The sequence below is a fragment of the Rhipicephalus sanguineus genome, chromosome 2 (genome assembly GCF_013339695.2).
Source record: "Rhipicephalus sanguineus isolate Rsan-2018 chromosome 2, BIME_Rsan_1.4, whole genome shotgun sequence".
NCBI classification, from domain to species: domain Eukaryota; kingdom Metazoa; phylum Arthropoda; class Arachnida; order Ixodida; family Ixodidae; genus Rhipicephalus; species Rhipicephalus sanguineus.
The window spans coordinates 25,956,137-25,973,736 of NC_051177.1; the positions used below are offsets into that span (position 1 = coordinate 25,956,137).

The 17,600-nt window shown below is 45.6% G+C and overlaps 1 protein-coding gene across 1 annotated transcript; it reads left to right on the forward strand.

Annotated features, from left to right (window-relative positions):
- Positions 1-8,575: 8,575 nt before the first annotated feature.
- On the forward strand, positions 8,576-13,965 carry LOC119381128 (uncharacterized). The gene is made up of 2 exons (XM_037649101.2): positions 8,576-8,928; positions 13,515-13,965. Exons 1-2 carry the CDS (start codon positions 8,733-8,735, stop codon positions 13,640-13,642), a joined length of 324 nt encoding a protein of 107 aa, XP_037505029.1. The 5' UTR covers positions 8,576-8,732; the 3' UTR covers positions 13,643-13,965.
- Positions 13,966-17,600: the final 3,635 nt, after the last annotated feature.

Here is a 17,600-nt window from a genome sequence, read left to right on the forward strand (position 1 = left end):
CTTGCTATGTCAGTCGTAAAGAAAAGAAAAAAAAAATCCACAGGGTCCCTTATGCATTCGCCTAGGACAACTCGAAGGCAAAAGCCATCTTCTTTTTCTCCCAGTTGATGTACTGATCCTCCTCCGCCCCCCTCTGAAGTTTTCTGCGCCTAACGTGGTTTTGCACTGCCTCCAGTATTGGAGACATTGAAAGCTTTCTGCAGTTCACCTGGTTTTGCACTGCCTCCGTGATCGGCCTACCTTTGACCAAGTGATGACGTCATCATGTGGCGTCACGTTATGTGACATCATTATGACGCCACAAATTTTGGCAGTCTGGGACGTCATCACGTGATGACGATTTTTCGCATCACTCGTGTTGACGCCGCCGACGGTAACGGTCAATGTTCACATTTAATGAGTCATCTAAGGCGTTCACCTTAAAAAAAAATACTGCTGCTGTAGCATTCGCAGCAGACGCTGTTACCCCCCCCCCCCCCACCCCTCTTTGCTTTACGGATCTCCCGAATTTCGATGTCCTCATGTATCTATAGTAGGTCCTTAGGTAGTATGTAGGAGGCCCCCAGGTATGTGTATGTGAAAGTTGGTTGTTACCCCGAGTCACGTTTATCATATCAGAACTTCTGATAATTCAAGCAACACGCTGGGGTCCTCTCAATTTGCTGGGGTTCCTGGGATTGGTCAATATGGTTGGATAAGTTAGAGAGTAAAATAAATGTTTATTTTCAAAAAAAGTGACACCTCCCAGCGACGTGCAAGGCTTTGATAGAAAAGATGGACGGTCGCGCTCTTGCACCGGGTGGTAGCCTGTGGCACCGACAAGGGCGGTATATAAAACAACCACTGAGAGAGAGTGAGAGAGAGAAAAATTTAATGTTTGCACTAAGTCGCGCAAAGCTTTGCACAGCGAAGCACGGGCCCGTCGGGCACGCTCATGCGCTGCTTCCTCCTCGGAGTACGCACTTTCTTAGGACGCCCCATGACTCACTGGACAGGATCGAGCGCTGTCACGCTATGCACTACTGAGCGGTGGTTGCACGCGATGTGTCCATCGGTGGGCATGAATTTTTCTTCGGCAAGAATTTTTCACTTTGTCTACTTCTGTCTCTTTCGTTGATGTTTTCTATCTGTCTCTTTTTCTTTTTGCATTTCCCTCTCTCTATTTCTCTCTTCTCATTGTTTCTGTGCTACGCTTTACTATCTCCCCTCCTCCTTTCCATCCCTCTCGCCATCATATCGCTCCACCTCACCCCCACTTCCCTTTCCCACCCCCTTGCTACACTATACTACACAAGGCTATGCTCTGCTAGCGTGCCTGGATAGCCGAGTGGTTAGGACTCTAGCCTTCGGATCGAGGGTACGCGGGTTCGAATCCCACTTAGTGAAGAATTTTTTTCAGCAAGAATTTTCTTTCTCTTTCATTATAGCTTTCTTTCCGTCTGTTTCTTTTTTTTTCTTTCTCTCTCTCTCTCTCTCTGTGCTCGTTCCGTCACCAATCAGAGTTATTACAGGCCACGCCGTAGCGGTGAGTAGTGGGATTTGCCTAAATTCTGTGGTACATACCCGTTCATGATGATGATAGTTTTGCTGCAGGGTCGACACTTTACGGCTGGCTTAAACAGCTTTGCGGTTAAAAAAAAAAACCACGCCAGGCCTGCGCGGAGCGCTCAGCACAGTCGCAGCGAAAGCTGGAAGAGCGACCTTTCTAGAGTCCGTTCGAGACTCGCTGTTTCGTTTACTTTTGTCGCCTAGGGGAAACTGTGTCTTCGGAAACTAATACAAGTACACTCTCTAGGTATCCGTTACGCCATAAATCATAATCTTTGTGAAGTAGGGTAGCACCCACTATGCCACAATTCGTCTTTCTGCGGATAAGCGAGGTACCCGCATCTTTAATGGATTATGTGCACTTTATTGATACTGCATGTGGCTGATGACGATGAATAATTATGGTAAGCACATTGTAGTGGGTGGGAAGCTTTAAACCACACACTCGTTGAGCGGACAGCACTGCATGATCGTCGCCTGGTTGTTCTTTTACTCTTCTGACACGCTATATTGCACATGTTAATGTGATTCCTTGCCCGACATGACGCCTGTATAGGGTCTTTTTGCAAAGGAGTTTCAAGCACTAGCAGGGCTCTGTGGTAGAATATTCGACTGCCACGCAGAGCCCGGGTTCAAATCTCATCAGATCCTCCATATTTTTTACAGCGACAGCTGTTATGGGATCACAACAACGGCCGTTTTTGGCGCCGTAGTTGTCCGCCGCCGGTGTCCGTAACCGCTATCGCGCAAAAAAAAAAAAAAAAACGAAATAAGAAAAAAAAATACCCAGGATGGAACGGTGTTCGAACCTGGGCCCTCTGCGGGGGGCCCAGCATTCCATAGACCACAGAGCCATGTCGGTGCTTGAAACTTCGTTGCAAAAAGACCATATACGAGCTTCATGTCGGGAAGGAACCACATTAACATATGTAATATAACATGGTAGAAGAGCAAAACAACAACCAGGCGTCACAGAACGCAAATTCTGTAACCCGGCGTCACACAATGCGAATTGCGCAACGAGTGGGTCGTTGAATGCTTCCAACTTATTACAAAGGGCTCTGCCCTAATTCTTCATCGTCATCAGCTGCTGCATCAACAAAGTGCACATAATGCCTTGCAGATGTGTAGCGGGTACCTCGCTTCTCCGCAAAATGACGAATAATGGTCTAGTGGGTGTTTTCCAACTTCACAAAAATTATGATTTATGGCGTAGTGGGTGCCTTGCAAGTGTACTTGTATTAGTAGCTCCAAGAGAGTTCAAAACGGGATCTAAATATGCCCCTCTTCCAGCTTTCGCGAAGAGCTAGCGTTTTTTTTTCTCATTTGCATTTTTTCTTATTTCTCGCGATAGTGGTTACGGACACCAGCGGCGGCGGCGGCGGACAACTACCCCACTGCCGTTGAGATCTGATAAAAGCTTTCCCTGTAAAAAAAGAGGGGAGGGGGAGGAAGGGAGGGGCTTAGTCAACCTTGAACACGCACGCGCTGAATAGGGGCTACGTCCGGATGTCCTGACACGGATTTGTATCCACTGAAACTTAACTCATATGATCCACCAACAAGCCCAATCGTTCACTATTACGACCCAGCGCTTCCCACACCCCAGCTCTGTTCGAGGTCTGTGCGCGCAGGGCTCTTTCCCAGGTGTAGCTATGTCAGTTAATGCTTAGTGGCATGCGAATAAACTTTTTCTTTTTATTATTAATAGATAAGCATTCACAACAATCATTATCAATCACTCTCCTAAAGTCGCACTCGTACCCTTGGTAAAGAAACCTGTATACGTGCCTGCACGCATGCGCACACAAGCACAAAACGCTTTAGGTGAGGAATTTCGATAGGATAAAAAGAAGTAATAATAATTGTTGGGGTTTTACATCCCGAAACCACGATATGATTATGAGTCACGCCGCAGTGGAGGGATCCGGAAATTTTGACCATCTGGTGTTCTTTAACGTGCGCCTAAATCTAAGTACACGGCCAGGGGCGTAGCCAGAAATTTTTTTCGGGGAGGGGGGGGGGGGGTTCAACCATACTTTATGTATGTTCGTGCGTGCGTTTGTATGTGCGCGTGTATATACACGCAAGCAAAACTGAAAAATTTCGGGGGGGGGTTTGAACCCCCCCCCCCCCCCCCGCGACCTTCGGGTCAGCAGTTGAGCACCATAACCACTAGAGCACCACGGCGGGTAGAATAAAAATCGCAGCATGTCCAGGTGGTGAATGATGATGAGTGGGACGAAGCTCCGGAGGAAATCATCGGTAAACCGTGAATCTGCTGTGTAACGCCCCATCAATCATCATAAGAATGAGAAACACTGTGTGTATATTACAAACATCAAACTTTTATTATTCTTAATTAGATGATGCTTTGCTTGCGTTGTCCCTTCATTATCACGGCTTTATGGTCCGTGAAATGAAGGGGTAGCGGTTCCTGTACGGGTTGCAATTGGAAATTTGAAAATACCAGGTCTATACACGTCCCTCGGATGGTCGTTGGTTTCATATGATAAAGGACGTGCACGTGAGAGCATATTTGGCTGCCATATGTTGTATTAACCACTCATTGTTCTTTTCGGTAATATCGACATTCAGGTCACCAACTAACACAAATGGTCTATTCTTGCACTTGTCATAATTACACAATACCGTGTCAATGAATGTCTTGATATTCCCACTCGACAAATTGGGTGCAAGGCACATGGTCATGATGATGCATCCATCAAAATCGATGGCAGCATATTCACCGTTTTGGCTCTGTGTCGTTGGTAGTAGTTTCAGATCTTGTGCCTATTCTGTTTGTTTGACGTAAACGGCCACACCACCTGCAGGACGCTCTTTATCATCGATGCACACGACTGGAACGTATCCTTTGATATACAGTCTTTTGGCGTTCCACGTCCCGGTAAGACAGAGAACGTTTACCGCAGTAAGTATGGGGTCCCGTTCCACATCGTCTACAAGCTTAACATAAAACCAGCTAGGCTTACATGGTAGGCGGGAAACTACAGAAGGCAACAACAAGTAAAGAAAACATAAGAGAACGGCAGTCTTTTGCCAAGACGTTCGACCACTGCAAAGTTAACGGCTATCTCGTGGGTAGGTCTCTGTAGCCTTGTCTTCCATAGGGCGACTCCGAGCGAAAGAAAAAGCGCGCCAAGAGGGAACCTCGTGGCGCGTTACTTCTGAAATGTTGTCTTCGGGCGTCGTTGAAAACACGAGACGTAGTAAAGAAGAAAGAACGCCACACTGGCGAACACGCACGAGAGTCTCACTCGTCAACGTCGTCTTCTTCTTCTACTGCATACCAGAACGCGCGCTTCTCACGAAGTAGAGGTGGCTACTACAAACAAACAAACGGAGGATGGACCCACGGCATAAGGAGCTCCGCCCCTAAAAGAAAGTGCCTCGTCTATTTCTCTTTCTTTCCCGGTCTCGCATCTATCCACCCACTTGACCCGAGGCCACCCTTTCGACGACCTCCTCCATGCCTTCTGTGGGCACTCTCAAGGCAGCAGCTGTCTTTTAACCCGAGGCTGCCACGTGCGCACTCCAACAAGGCGACAACGTTGCGAAACTTCCTTTTTTTTTACGATTCACATCAATTACTTGCAGAAGAGTGCTGCACCGCCTGGCATTGTATTTAAAGCGCTGACATTTATAAACGAGCTCTTGTCACCACGTGCTGCGCTTTTTCTCATTCCGTGTGAATAGCGAACTGTGACCTCTGACACCAGGAAGGCGATAAGGAATATATATGAGGTTATCGAGCGCAAAGAAAAAAAGAAAAAGAAAAAGAAATAGAAAAAAAGAGAGTGTTTCAAATGCAGGTGCGAACCGCATAAACCTTGCTATTCTTTTTGAGAATTAGCTATTTCGAACTTGTCGATTGAATGTTTCAGTTCTAATTTAAGAAATGAAGATCGATAGAAAATTTTATTAATATGTTGGCACACATACAACAGTGGTACACGCATATACATATATATATACTTCACTACACTACGTCCACCTGCCGTGGCAGTTTAGGGGCGTTGCTCTAGTAATCTCGAGGACGCGGGTTAGATTTCCGATCATGGCGTGCGCATTTCCTCGATGTCCTCCTCGCCCGCCGCTCCGTGCAGCGGTCAATAAGGACATCGAGGCTCTCTTTGGTGCGCTGCGCTGCGCAGCGCAAAACTACGTTACGCACTCGGTGTTGTACGTCATCGCCTCATTTTGGAGTGCGGCGCCTGCGAGGAGAAGAACAGGCGACGTTCAGTTTGAAATTTGACCTCTTTGCGCGGCGCTTAGCTATGTAACTCTTGGCAGACACGATCGTAAGCGCGCGATATAAGATTGCGCTTCTCAGCTCGAAATGGCCAGACCTTGTGAGGGGCCATTTAAAACGCCAGAATGACTCACCAGTATGTGTTTCAGATCTTCCGACGTCTTTCTTTTATTTTATTTCCTATTGGCAATTTACGGCCTCGCACTGCATATATTCTGCTTGTGTATACAAGGCGCGAAGCTGTTAAGTCGCTTAAGGATTTCACCATTGCGGTAACCTTGCGTCCGTAACGACAATGCGGTCGATACAAATACGATACGCCTCGTGATTTTCCTCAATGGGCTCACCAGCACGGATGAAGTCTTCCCTCTCATGATTATTCTTTGTTTTTTTTTCCTTCACGAAATCCGCTATTTCTAGATGTTGCATGACGACAATTGTTTTCGAACTGGCCGTAAAATCCAGCGCGGGCGTACCATAATCCTGACCATCCACAGCCATAAAGCGCCGAAGTCGTCGATCGGGTTATGCCCCGTTAACAATGCCGGGTGCGGAGATTCGACGTAAAGGCACCTGTTCCGAGACGCCTCTTTTTATGACGACGCTCGTTAAAAATCTTTCGCAGACCTCGAACGGTTTCGAATGGGCGCACTAACGTTTTGAACGCTTTGTCCGCTTCGTTAGCCGGGTCGGCAGCGTTCCTTTTTCACTGCTCGGAAATCCTGTCTAAGTCGAAAAAACAGGAACCGCTTTTGTCCTGAAGCCGAGTGTTTACGGTTATATCGGGCCTGTGATAATGATCACGATATAGTTTAGGATTTATACATCAACGTCCTTTATTTTATGAACTCTGTATATATGATCCGCAGTGTACTACACCGCGGTAACTAATGAGGCACAGCGTTACGAGGCATGGGAACGTTGACCTGTCGATGTATTTCGGTTTAATACAAATCCATATTTAAGGAAACTCGACTGTGTACAAATTCGCGAAACTTTCTGAACTCGTGTTCGTACTTTCCATTGTTATGTTCGTTGACCTCTGAAGAAGTTAAGCATCGAACCAGCGCGAAAACAGTTTTATATCGCTTTTCGCTGCTGCGAACGCAAGCGTTCATTCGAAGTGACTGGCTGTAAGTTATTAGTGGATCCCGGGGCTGTCAAAAATATCGACTAAATTGACAATTCCTTTAATTAATGTTTTAACGCTACAAGTCCATGTTTTTAGTTGTTCAAAGTGTTGATGAGCATATGTTCTAGGTATTTGTGCGTAGATTTAGGTCGTCTTAAATGCCCTTCTGACAGTGAACTCTTGATCAGTGTGTAAGCATATTCGATATGTCGCATTGTACAGAACACAGGCAGTTAAGTAAGCGAGGGCACGAATAGGAAGTTTTTTGTTTGTAATGTTCTATGTTTGCTGTCGCGCGCATGACCAGCGCATGTTCTTATTAACTCTACTATACGAACCATGAATATATGGAATGAAGAAACATGTCAGAACTTGAATGGTTGAATACGTTTCACTTTACTTCAAGCCCGAAGCGTATATACATGCACACATAGGAACGCACGTAGGAACGTGCACGAAGGGTAGTTGAACCCCTCCCCCCCCCCTTTTCCCGAAAAAAAAAAATTCTGGCTATCCTACCGCTCAGAATATTCAGGCCGATGGTGCATGGCACAAAACTTCTTAAAGGGACACTAAAGAGAAACAATGAATTGGTTTAGATTGATAAAGCATGCTTGGAGAACTCTTGTGTAGTTTATTTCACCACCATGGGTTTATTATTAAAGGAGAAAACCAAGTTCAAACTAAAAAGAGACAGGGCGTGCAAACACGGACACAAGAAAGAGATCAGGACACCACAAACGCCGACTAACAACTGCTGTTAGTCGGCGTTTGTGGTGTCCTGATCTCTTTCTTGTGTCCGTGTTTGCACGCCCTGTCTCTTTTTAGAATGAATACGTACCAACTAGCTCAGCTCTCTGTTATTCCAAGTTCAAAGTTTCATTTTTAAATTTCGCGCCGAACTTTGTAATTCGTGACGTAAAAGACTTCAAAGAGCATTTAACGTATTTTGGCGCCACTGGCTCGACGAAATTTCCACAAACTCGTTATGTCAAGTCTCTGGCCCCCTCAGAGGACAATGTACTTCGATTTAACCGATTAGGAACTACGTAGACCCAAGCAGGCGCCGTCAAAAATATGTGACGTCATGGCAAATGGTGCGGGAATTCCAAGGTGGCGTCGCCACCTGTATTTTCTTTTCGCGCGTTTTCTCGCTTATTAAGCGTCTTCGCGCACAAAGCGTGGTGTTTTTGGTATCGTGGAAGACTACTTTACTAATGCGAGAAAAATTGTTTTGCTCTTTAGTGTCCCTTTAAGTCAAGCTTACGTCAACGATTCATTTCATCACGACGACAAACTAAGCGGTACCTGCAATCATTGATATCACCCGCCGAGTCAATCCCATAAGTAAGCCATTTTCTTGCGTTCCGAGCAGCGAGCTTCATGGACTGCTGTTAACGTTATGGTGCATGCTCATCCATTCGCACGTTTCTAAAGTCAATATTGCAGTCGTCACAACATGTATTCATACAGGCGGGGACAAAATATTGCGGGATCTGCGAACGCCTGCCATATTATGACCAACTGCATTCTCGTTCCCTTTGACGAAGCAAGCACCTGGTGTAGAGACTCGCGCATGCGCACATTTCCGTGCTAATTTGAAGTACGCTCGCAGATTCCGCAAAGTTTTGTCCCCACGCACTTCAGATTCTGCAGCGAGCAATATCCACTGCCAGATCCTGCTGCTTTGAGGTTGACTCTCGTATACTTAGAAAGACACCGTGAAGTGCGCTTGCACCAGCTGCGAATTTGCTGTCCAAAGACAAGCGAACCAGTGACATGGGTTCCTTGATTCGCGGCTCGCTCTTCTTCATCGCCGTGGCTTTGTTTACTGCCATGTCGGCGGTTCGACTGCCTTTATGCTTGCCCGAGCACTGTCCGGCCTGCGACGACTGCACTTCGAACGTCACGACCGCGAAGGACTGTGAGGTCATCCCCGTCGCTGGTGCTGCGGGTTGCCTGTGTTGCAACAAAGGTTTGTGTCCTACTTTGTTGTCATAGTTTGAAGACAATGTATTCATGGGTCTTTTCCACCCACATATTGTAATGTGGTACGTTTCATACTTTTGACTGAGCTCAAGCACCGCATAATAATATCTCGGGTTTTACGTTAAACCACGATATGATAAAGCTCGAGCCACGCCCGTAATGGAGGGTTGCGCAAATTTGAAGTTGTTCTTCAACTTATACTCTGAAATAGCACAGTACACGGGCCTCCAGCATTTCGCCTCCATCGAAATGCGACCGCCGCTGCCGGGATCGAACCCGCGACCTCAAGTACCGCATTTGCTCGCCTGTTACCAATACTGGTAAGCCTTAAATGATACTCGGCTAAATTATTGCCGATGATCCTAACTGTTGGCTAACCATTAGCAGATTTCCGCTGGTAAATGTTAGCTGAATGGTCAATGTTGGATAACGTCGGTTATCCACTCATACAATGTCAGTGTTGCCTTCATTCTATACCGTAATTTTTCTGTTTGAGTTGCCTACGTCACTTCTTACGGGACGTTTCGCTCTTCAGTTTGGTACAGTTTATTTGTTTGCTTCCTTGGAAAGAAGACGTGCTAATTGGGTCTATTAGAAGTTTAGTGTGTTGCATTTTGCTGAACGTGGATATCTGCTACACAAATGAAACACGCGATCTTGCTTCTTATCATTCAAGTGTATATGCACTGTGAGCAGTTCACTGCACACGAAAGAAAGGTTCAGCGTTTTGCGGAAGTTTCTCAGACGGTGTTGTAACTATACAAAAGGCGACATACGTATCACGCCAGGCAACTGATACTGGGCAGCAGAAAAACAAATCCCTATAGGCGTCCGACTACGCTCGCTTGAGTAGTGCTGGCACCGCACATTGGTGGTGCGCGAGATGCGACCGAGGTTTAATTTATTCCGAATCGCGAACAAACTTTCCCAACATAGTTTCATTGTTTCGCCCCCCGTGCTCCTTAGTGTCATGATTGCACCACCGTGATTTTGCTTAACGTTCACAGGCCACACGCACAGTGAGGGCGTTGCGTCAGTGCGCGTGGCATGGCACGATTTATCCAGTGCGCGACCCGACGCGGAAAAGGCAGCTGCCCTCGTGTCGCCGATGTCGCAAGGAACTGTACAACCTCCAGGAACTTTGGTTCAGAACTTTGGAAAGTCGGAATTGACCACACGTATGTAGAGAGAGCGCGATAATCCGTCACGCCTGAAGAAAGCCGCGCTTCGACGTAATGTGGGACTTCAGAGGTTGCGCGTGCTCGTTTAACCGAGTCGCGCCGCTACGAGATCGCAGTGAATCGCTCGCTATTATACCGCTACACTGGTAAATTTCGTAGTATTCCTAAACCACACACACAAAAAAGAAATGCTACACTGCGAGGGGAAAAGACAAATCGATCGGTGCAAAGACCACATCAAGAAAAAGAGAACGCGTTTAAAAGTGGGGATATAAATGGTGGGTAGCAATTTTCCCAGGGAAATTGCTTCGTCTTGAATCCATATATTTCACATTCTAGGCAGCTGTTACCGACAAAAGTTTCCCTACGTGGGAGCGCTATCTCTGATAGCTGCGCCACAAAAAAAGGTTACACGACTGCGGTTTAATAACACGGGTTCTATAGTACGAGTGACAAAAAAATCTTGAGGAAGGTGCAGGAGTCTGCTGAGCAAACTATAGTTGTGAATTGTTACTCATACTTTTTAACGCCCACTTTAATACGTTAGTTGGAATATGAGACGATATAAAGAGAGCGTGTACGCACTATTTGCAAGAATATATGTATATAACATGCAAGTTAGGTTTTTGAAATAAGTATATGATCTTAATAATAAATATGCGAGGCTTGACTCACGTGTAGTGTGATACGGTGATGGATGTGTTGCGTAGCACCCTGCAGCACATTTCATTTCAAACTTATGAGACAGAAATGCTCTCGTAAATCAGCTGCCTCTCTTCCTTAAAAATTCTCTCCAAGTACAACTCGTGTTACTAACCGCGGGAGCTGAACATTGGCGGTGTATATTTCTTTTATTCGGGAGTATATACGTGTTAGATTTATGAATATCGTGGCCTTCTGCCAGAAGACTCGCTCTTTCTCTATTTCCTCGGCGAACACGTACATTTTATCAGTATATAGGCTACATTTACCACGGGCACACACTGGCAGAGCATTCTTATATTGCACCGTTTTCTTTTTTTTTTCTTTCGGGGAGATTCGGACGAGCTTACACGTGAAAAACACCCAGTGGAGTTTTTTAAATTGTGTTCTCGTATACTAACTTTTCAAGCAAGTAAAGGGCGTGAGAAAGAATGTTTTCGGCTAGTCATAATCCTAACCAGTTATGTTACATTCCTATTTCTTTATGAACAATTTGTAAAGGACGTTGGGGCTGCGTCAAAGGAAACCAACACCCCTAGCAGACGTCGAAGTAATCAAAGGAAAGACCACAGCACCCGTCACTGTAAAAAGACAGTCGTCGGGTGTTTAAAAGGCGCGGTTGCATCGAACGACCCTTTTGTATAGGTGCATATGTTCTCTCAACCCTCTTTTTCTTTGTTTAAAGGGTTGAGTTAGAGAAACGAGAAAACACCATGAAAGGTGCAAATTCGTGTTGTTTCACTGCCCTTTATTTTATTACGTCTACGCTTTCATTTGCATGTTGCACAATGCAGACTTGTTGCATACAATACGCATATCAGGAAACTCTCACCGGACACCGCTTACTACGAAGTGGCAGCGCCTGCGGATGACTTGGGACAATGCATACACACGCATTCATTGGTAATCGTGGCCAGAGGTGTAGCAGAAATTGTCTTCGGGGCAGGGGGGGGGGGAGAGTTCAACCACCCTTTATGCATGTGCGTGCGTGTGTTTCTACGTGTGCGTGTAATATACACATGCAAAATTAAAAAAAATCGGGGTGTCTGACTCCCCCCCTGGCTACGCCAATGATCGTGGTAGTTATACATGTGCGCGAGGCACTAAGCATGCCGAGGAGGGCAGTAAGTTGCGAAGTAACGTTACGAAAGCGTGAGAGCAGCAGCGAGCGCATGCCGTCCTGCAGTACATTTTGGACGTGTTCGTAGGAACACGAGCTTAACAAGTTTTGTAAGCTGCGCACTTTCGGTTCATCGCTGTCTTGTTTTCTTATCTATCTCATTTTACGAATAGTGGCCTATGTGTGAAGTATATGTGCGCGAGCGAAAAAGTAGCATCAATCATTTTCTCGTTATATATATATAGTGTCAGAGAAAAGCGTCTTTTCGTGTCCGGTAATAGAGCCCGTCGCCGGGCCTCCCACTTACACGACTTACGAAAGGGTTAAGTAAAGAGCGAAATGCTGAGTTTCTTGCGCCTTATCTATGCAGCACTGTTCAAGGATGCTAAAGACCGGCTTCGCGAAACACTGACATATCTTGTTTCTTTTAAAGGGTATTTGAGCATGTATCCATGCTGTCGGGCCAGAGGGAACGAGTGGATAATACATACTTGAAACTGGATAGTACATTAAAAAAAAGCGCGAGCAGAAAATGCAAGAATAGGGACAGACAGGACACAAGCTCTTATCAGCACCTGACAGCTACAGACTCGAGTGGCCAACTGTAGAAAACGTTATGTTTCGCCATAACCCGTGCATAAAATAAAAACTCGCTCTCCATCGCCTCTCCTACGTGTGATGGAAAAATGAACAAATTCTCCTCTATTTCTTCGAATAACACTTGTTTAGGGAGCGAGTCAGTAACCGAGGCGGCGGTGTTCGCTGAGGAGCCCGGATGAATCTCTGAAGCCCGTCGATAATTTAAGACAGCGTCTTACTTGGGGCCACCAACTTTCCGTAGCGGGGAGCTTTCACGTGACGTCACAGGTGTAGCTTCTCATCGTGCTAGTACTCGGGCATGGTGGCCGCGATGACGTCAGTGTGCCATTTGTCACACGCACATCACGTTATACTTTTTGTCGGTGACCGTTTTTTCGCCAAATTATCACTTATCGCTCTTGTCACTTGACGTGAGATGTGCTTGCCGTGCTTTCACACGTTTTTTCAAATCAGCTGCTCGACATGCTAGCACCTAGAATACCTGAAGATGACGACGAATATGACGTCAGAGAAAACTATCTATTCGATAACTTCTGACCGAATCATAATACCCTATTTACGCAGGTACTACCAGCCATAGGTCCGGCAAACTCATTCATGAGTCGACTCACTCAGACTCACTCACTCATATTCAGCCGTGAGTCCGAGTCTGAGTGAGTCCAGGTGAGTAACACTTTTGTGAGACTGAGTGCGAGTGAGTCCGGTTGAGGAAAATTTTGGTGAGTCAGAGTCCGAGTGAGCCCTAAGCGCAAGATACATTTCTTGAGTGAGCGCGACTTCTTTTCTTTTATTCTTTTTTATTTTGCCGACGTTGCAGACTACCTATTGTCGGCTAGCACATGGATAACGTCGATTCATCGCTGTTATAGCAGTAGCACCGTCTTCATCAATCTCTCTCCAATAATTGAGAGCTGTCTGCCATTTTCTTTAGTCCTGTTGTTTTAGTAACATGCTATGTTTCCATTACAGGCAGTGCCGTGTCTACGGCGAGTGCTGCAGGCGTCGAACCACCGTCGGCCAAGAAACGGCCGGCTTGCGACCTGCTTTGTCGCGGAGAAATCGACTTGGACACTTGTTCCTGCGAATCGTCGTGGTGATAGGCGGTTGCTTCACGCGTTTCGCACTTCCTCTTCGCTTACGCTGCTCCGCTGCCCCCGGCAGGAAATATCGACTGCACGCTGTCTCCGCGGAACCCGTGATAAACCACCACCGCAGGATCCGTTGTTGGCGTACCGCAACTTTCTGGAAATAAACGCTGCGTGTGCCGAGGCCGTTCCTTGAAAACGGCATCGAAACACTGCGTAGTCCACTTCTCCTCAGTGCCTCGTGCCCTCTGAAATCGTGCCTGTTGCGTCACAGTGGATTTCTTTGAGCTAGTGCAGAGAAAAACACCGTGGGCCGGATTGCTCGTATTGAAGATAGATCGGTAGGTAGGTGTACAGGTAGGCAGATAAACAGGTAAGTATATCGGTAGGTAAGTAGATCTCTTAACTTAACAGAACTCTTAACTAGTTTGCGTCTGAAAAGAATGATTCATGGTCAAAAATGTGTCAAAGAAAGAGGAACGGAGGAACACGAAGTTCAATGCAATGGTTTTTGCTATAGATATGAAAGGCGGCAGATTTGTAGTGGGCACTATACAGTAGCGAACACTCGAGATGACCACCAAGAATGAGTGTTCGGTTTTCGGCTAGGCGCGAGCTTATGGAAGTGAACCAATTTATCCTCTTTTGTATGTATGTATACGTTTAAATAATTCGTCACTGAAGCTGTTCCTGCAATTGTTGCTTTCGCATTCATATATGATTTCGCCTTTCAGTAGCACTTAAGCAATAGCAGTGCTTAAAATTTGGGATTATAATGGAAGTAATCCGCTCATTGCATGGTAAATCCCTTATTTAGTGGGTATGGTCAACATGTTCAATGAAGAATAACTGGGCTAAAATCTCTTGACTGACATGCCTCCGGCAGCTTTTGGAAAGTGGAAAATGCCAGAGCGGGGATTGTTTTTCGAACCCCCCATTACAAAGGGCTCAGTTATAATTCATCGTCATCGGCCGCGGCGTCAAGAAAGTGCGCAGCTACGTATAGTCGGATACAACTTCAGAAGTCCAGAAAGGCCCCGCCCAGGCGACCAGCCGATCGCTTCCGTGACTAAAGAAATAGTCCCGCTCATGCCCTCGGGAATGTTCCCCGAAGGCGGGATCACCGGCCTTCGTGACGTCAGCCTGCAGTGCGCGCCATTTGGTGCAGGCTTGTGTGCATCCGCCTTTGAGGAGGAAATGCCGCGCACTTCTAAAGTTGTACCCGACTACAGGCGCGCGTATTGCTTTACAGACGCGCAGTGGGTACTTCGCAACTGTACTTGCAGTAGGCGCCCTTCGAGAGGTTACAATGGCGAATGTCACGCCACAGGCGTTCGTTCCCACGGTTACGGTGACCACCGAGAAGCGAAGCATGGCAAGCGAATGAGAAGGCGATACGAACAGGGCCCGAAACGCTATCGCGAAGCTTGAGCGTCCTACAATTTTTAAATTAGGCTATGTATGTATGTATGTATGTATTTATGTATGTATGTATGTATGTATGTATGTATGTATGTATGTATGTATGTATGTATGTATGTATGTATGTATGTATGTATGTATGTATGTATGTATGTATGTATGTATGTATGTATGTATGTATGTATGTATGTATGTATGTATGTATGTATGTATGTGTGTGTGTGTGTGTGTGTGTGTGTGTGTGTGTGTGTGTGTGTGTGTGCGTGCGCGTGTGTGTGTACCCGCATGGTTGACAAATAATTCTCGTGTTCCCTCCTCCCCGCCACCTTCACCACTACCGATTTCGACCTTGACTTCGGTATACATGTATGTGTGCTTTCTTTAGCGCGATCTCTGTAGATACTGAATTTCACGGCGAGGACGGCTGCGAGATTTGCTTGGCACGACGGAGTCACGCGCTGAAATAGATTGCGCTTGGCTCATGTCCACAAAGTGCTGTATATACATATCAGCATGGGCGTATTCTGCGCATATCCACGACAGAGCAATAAGAAGAGCCGGGAAAAAAAATCACACTCATCTTTTTTTCTATAAGCGCAAGAACAGGCGTAACACATATTCCGTCCCTGCTTCTTTCTCAAGACGTTTCGCCACTCTATAACTTGCACCAACAGAGGCTATTTCTTCACACTCTGCAAGTCGTCGTATAAGGTACTTCTTCATAGTTTATTTCCCAGGGCGTTTCACAATTCTGGCGCTTGCGTGACGAATTCATTTCACGTTCCCTACGCTTTCGTGTGGTTATATAATGGCGCATATCTTCCGGCTGTCGGATTCTTGCGCTCCGAATATGAAGAAAGCAAAAAGAAAAAGAAATGAATTTCGTATCTGGCGATACTCTGCAGGATACGAAATGATTTGCGTGGGAAGAAAAGAAAGAATAGAAAACGCAGCGATCCTTGCTAATATCCGAGACTGCTGAAGGGTACTCGGGTCGATGACATTTATTCGATATATGTCACCTCTGTCGTCGTATCGCAGGACCGACTTCAAACTTGCGTCGCTACAGCTTCGCTCTCGACCTTTTCCGTAACCGCCACCCGCCGCAGTATAGCTCAGAGTCAGAGGCTACAGTGTCGTGCTGCCCAGTTCGAGAAGGCGGGTTCGATCCCCGACCATGGCGACCGCATTTCGATGGAGCCGAAACGCAGGAATACCCGTGCATATCGTGGTTTTGGGACGTTAAACTCCAGATTTTATTATTATTATTATTATTATTATTATTATTATTATTATTATTATTATTATTATTATTATTATTATTATTATTATTATTATGAGGAATACCCGTGCACTTAGATTTCGGTGCACGTAAAGAACCCCAGGTGGTCGAAATTAATCCGGAGTCCGCCTCTTGTTTCGCAATCATTTCGTGGCTAGGCACGTGACATAGCAATTAATTAATAATTCATGATCTAACATTAGTGTCCACTAGTTAAGAAACAACTCTGCAGTGCGGCCTCGAACCCATAAAAAAATTCTAGTAGGCGTAAGTGTATTACCTAATTTTCGGATAGCCTTCGCTATGAGTTACGGCAGATCACTATTCAAAAGCGTCGAATATTTTGTTATTCTGTTCAGTTACCTACTACTAGGGATAACATCTGTTGCACTGCACCGGGTTGCCGAACTCTGAAACTGGAGAATATGGGATTTAAAATGGCCCCAAAGACGGGTGAACAGTGGTAGAGACAGTGTTTTCTTCCACTGATCTCATTTCTTTTGCGCTATCTTGAACTCTGAGTGTGATCGTACCAACTCGTCCAAGCTTGCGCTTTGCAAGTGGAGACTCCTTTAACACGGTAAACTTTTTAATATGGACATGTTGCGCTTTTTATAGTTCAAGTGTTGAGGCCACTGATCAGTCATTACAAGGCATGTTTACGCATTTCGTTCTTTATTAAGAAAAATTTTCTTCAGCCTTCTATTCTATTTTCTATTGTGAAAACTAAACGCTTCGCACGACTCAGTAAGCAATAATATTTGCCTGTGTCTCGGGAATGTCTTCGTGTTGTTCCGGCTGCAGTAGTCAGCTTATCGTCACATTGCGTCATAGCAAACGGTTATTCTCTAGCAAGACCATAATTTATTTCTTCTTGTTATGGCTCACGCATTTTAACGAAAAGAATCCGGAAGAGCCCTTTGTTCTAACTACTCATTTGATGTTGATGACACGATAACTCTGGAGCTTGGATAACGCATGTTTTAACCCTTTCAGACGCCACCTATGAAGAACTGTCTGTAAATGCGTCAAATTGACACAACACTATTTCAAGGCGCTCGATATTCTATTGCAACAAAAATAATTTCATAATAAATTGATTTATGTGTCTTATAGTAATTAATCCAAATTAAAGTCTGATTAAATATCTATTTATGATGAAGCCATTCATGTTATGTTTTTGCATATATAAAATCAAATCTCAGGCTAGAAATATAGTGCAAATAAATGCGTTTTTGGCTTTGTTCATTTTGAGGAAGGAAAAAT

Coding starts and splice junctions, on each gene's coding strand:
- LOC119381128 (XM_037649101.2), top strand. CDS start 8,733: ATGGGTTCCTTGATTCGCGGCTCGCTCTTCTTCATCGCCGTGGCTTTG. Junction 8,929..13,514: donor TTGCCTGTGTTGCAACAAAG/GTTTGTGTCCTA, acceptor TTTCCATTACAG/GCAGTGCCGTGTCTACGGCG.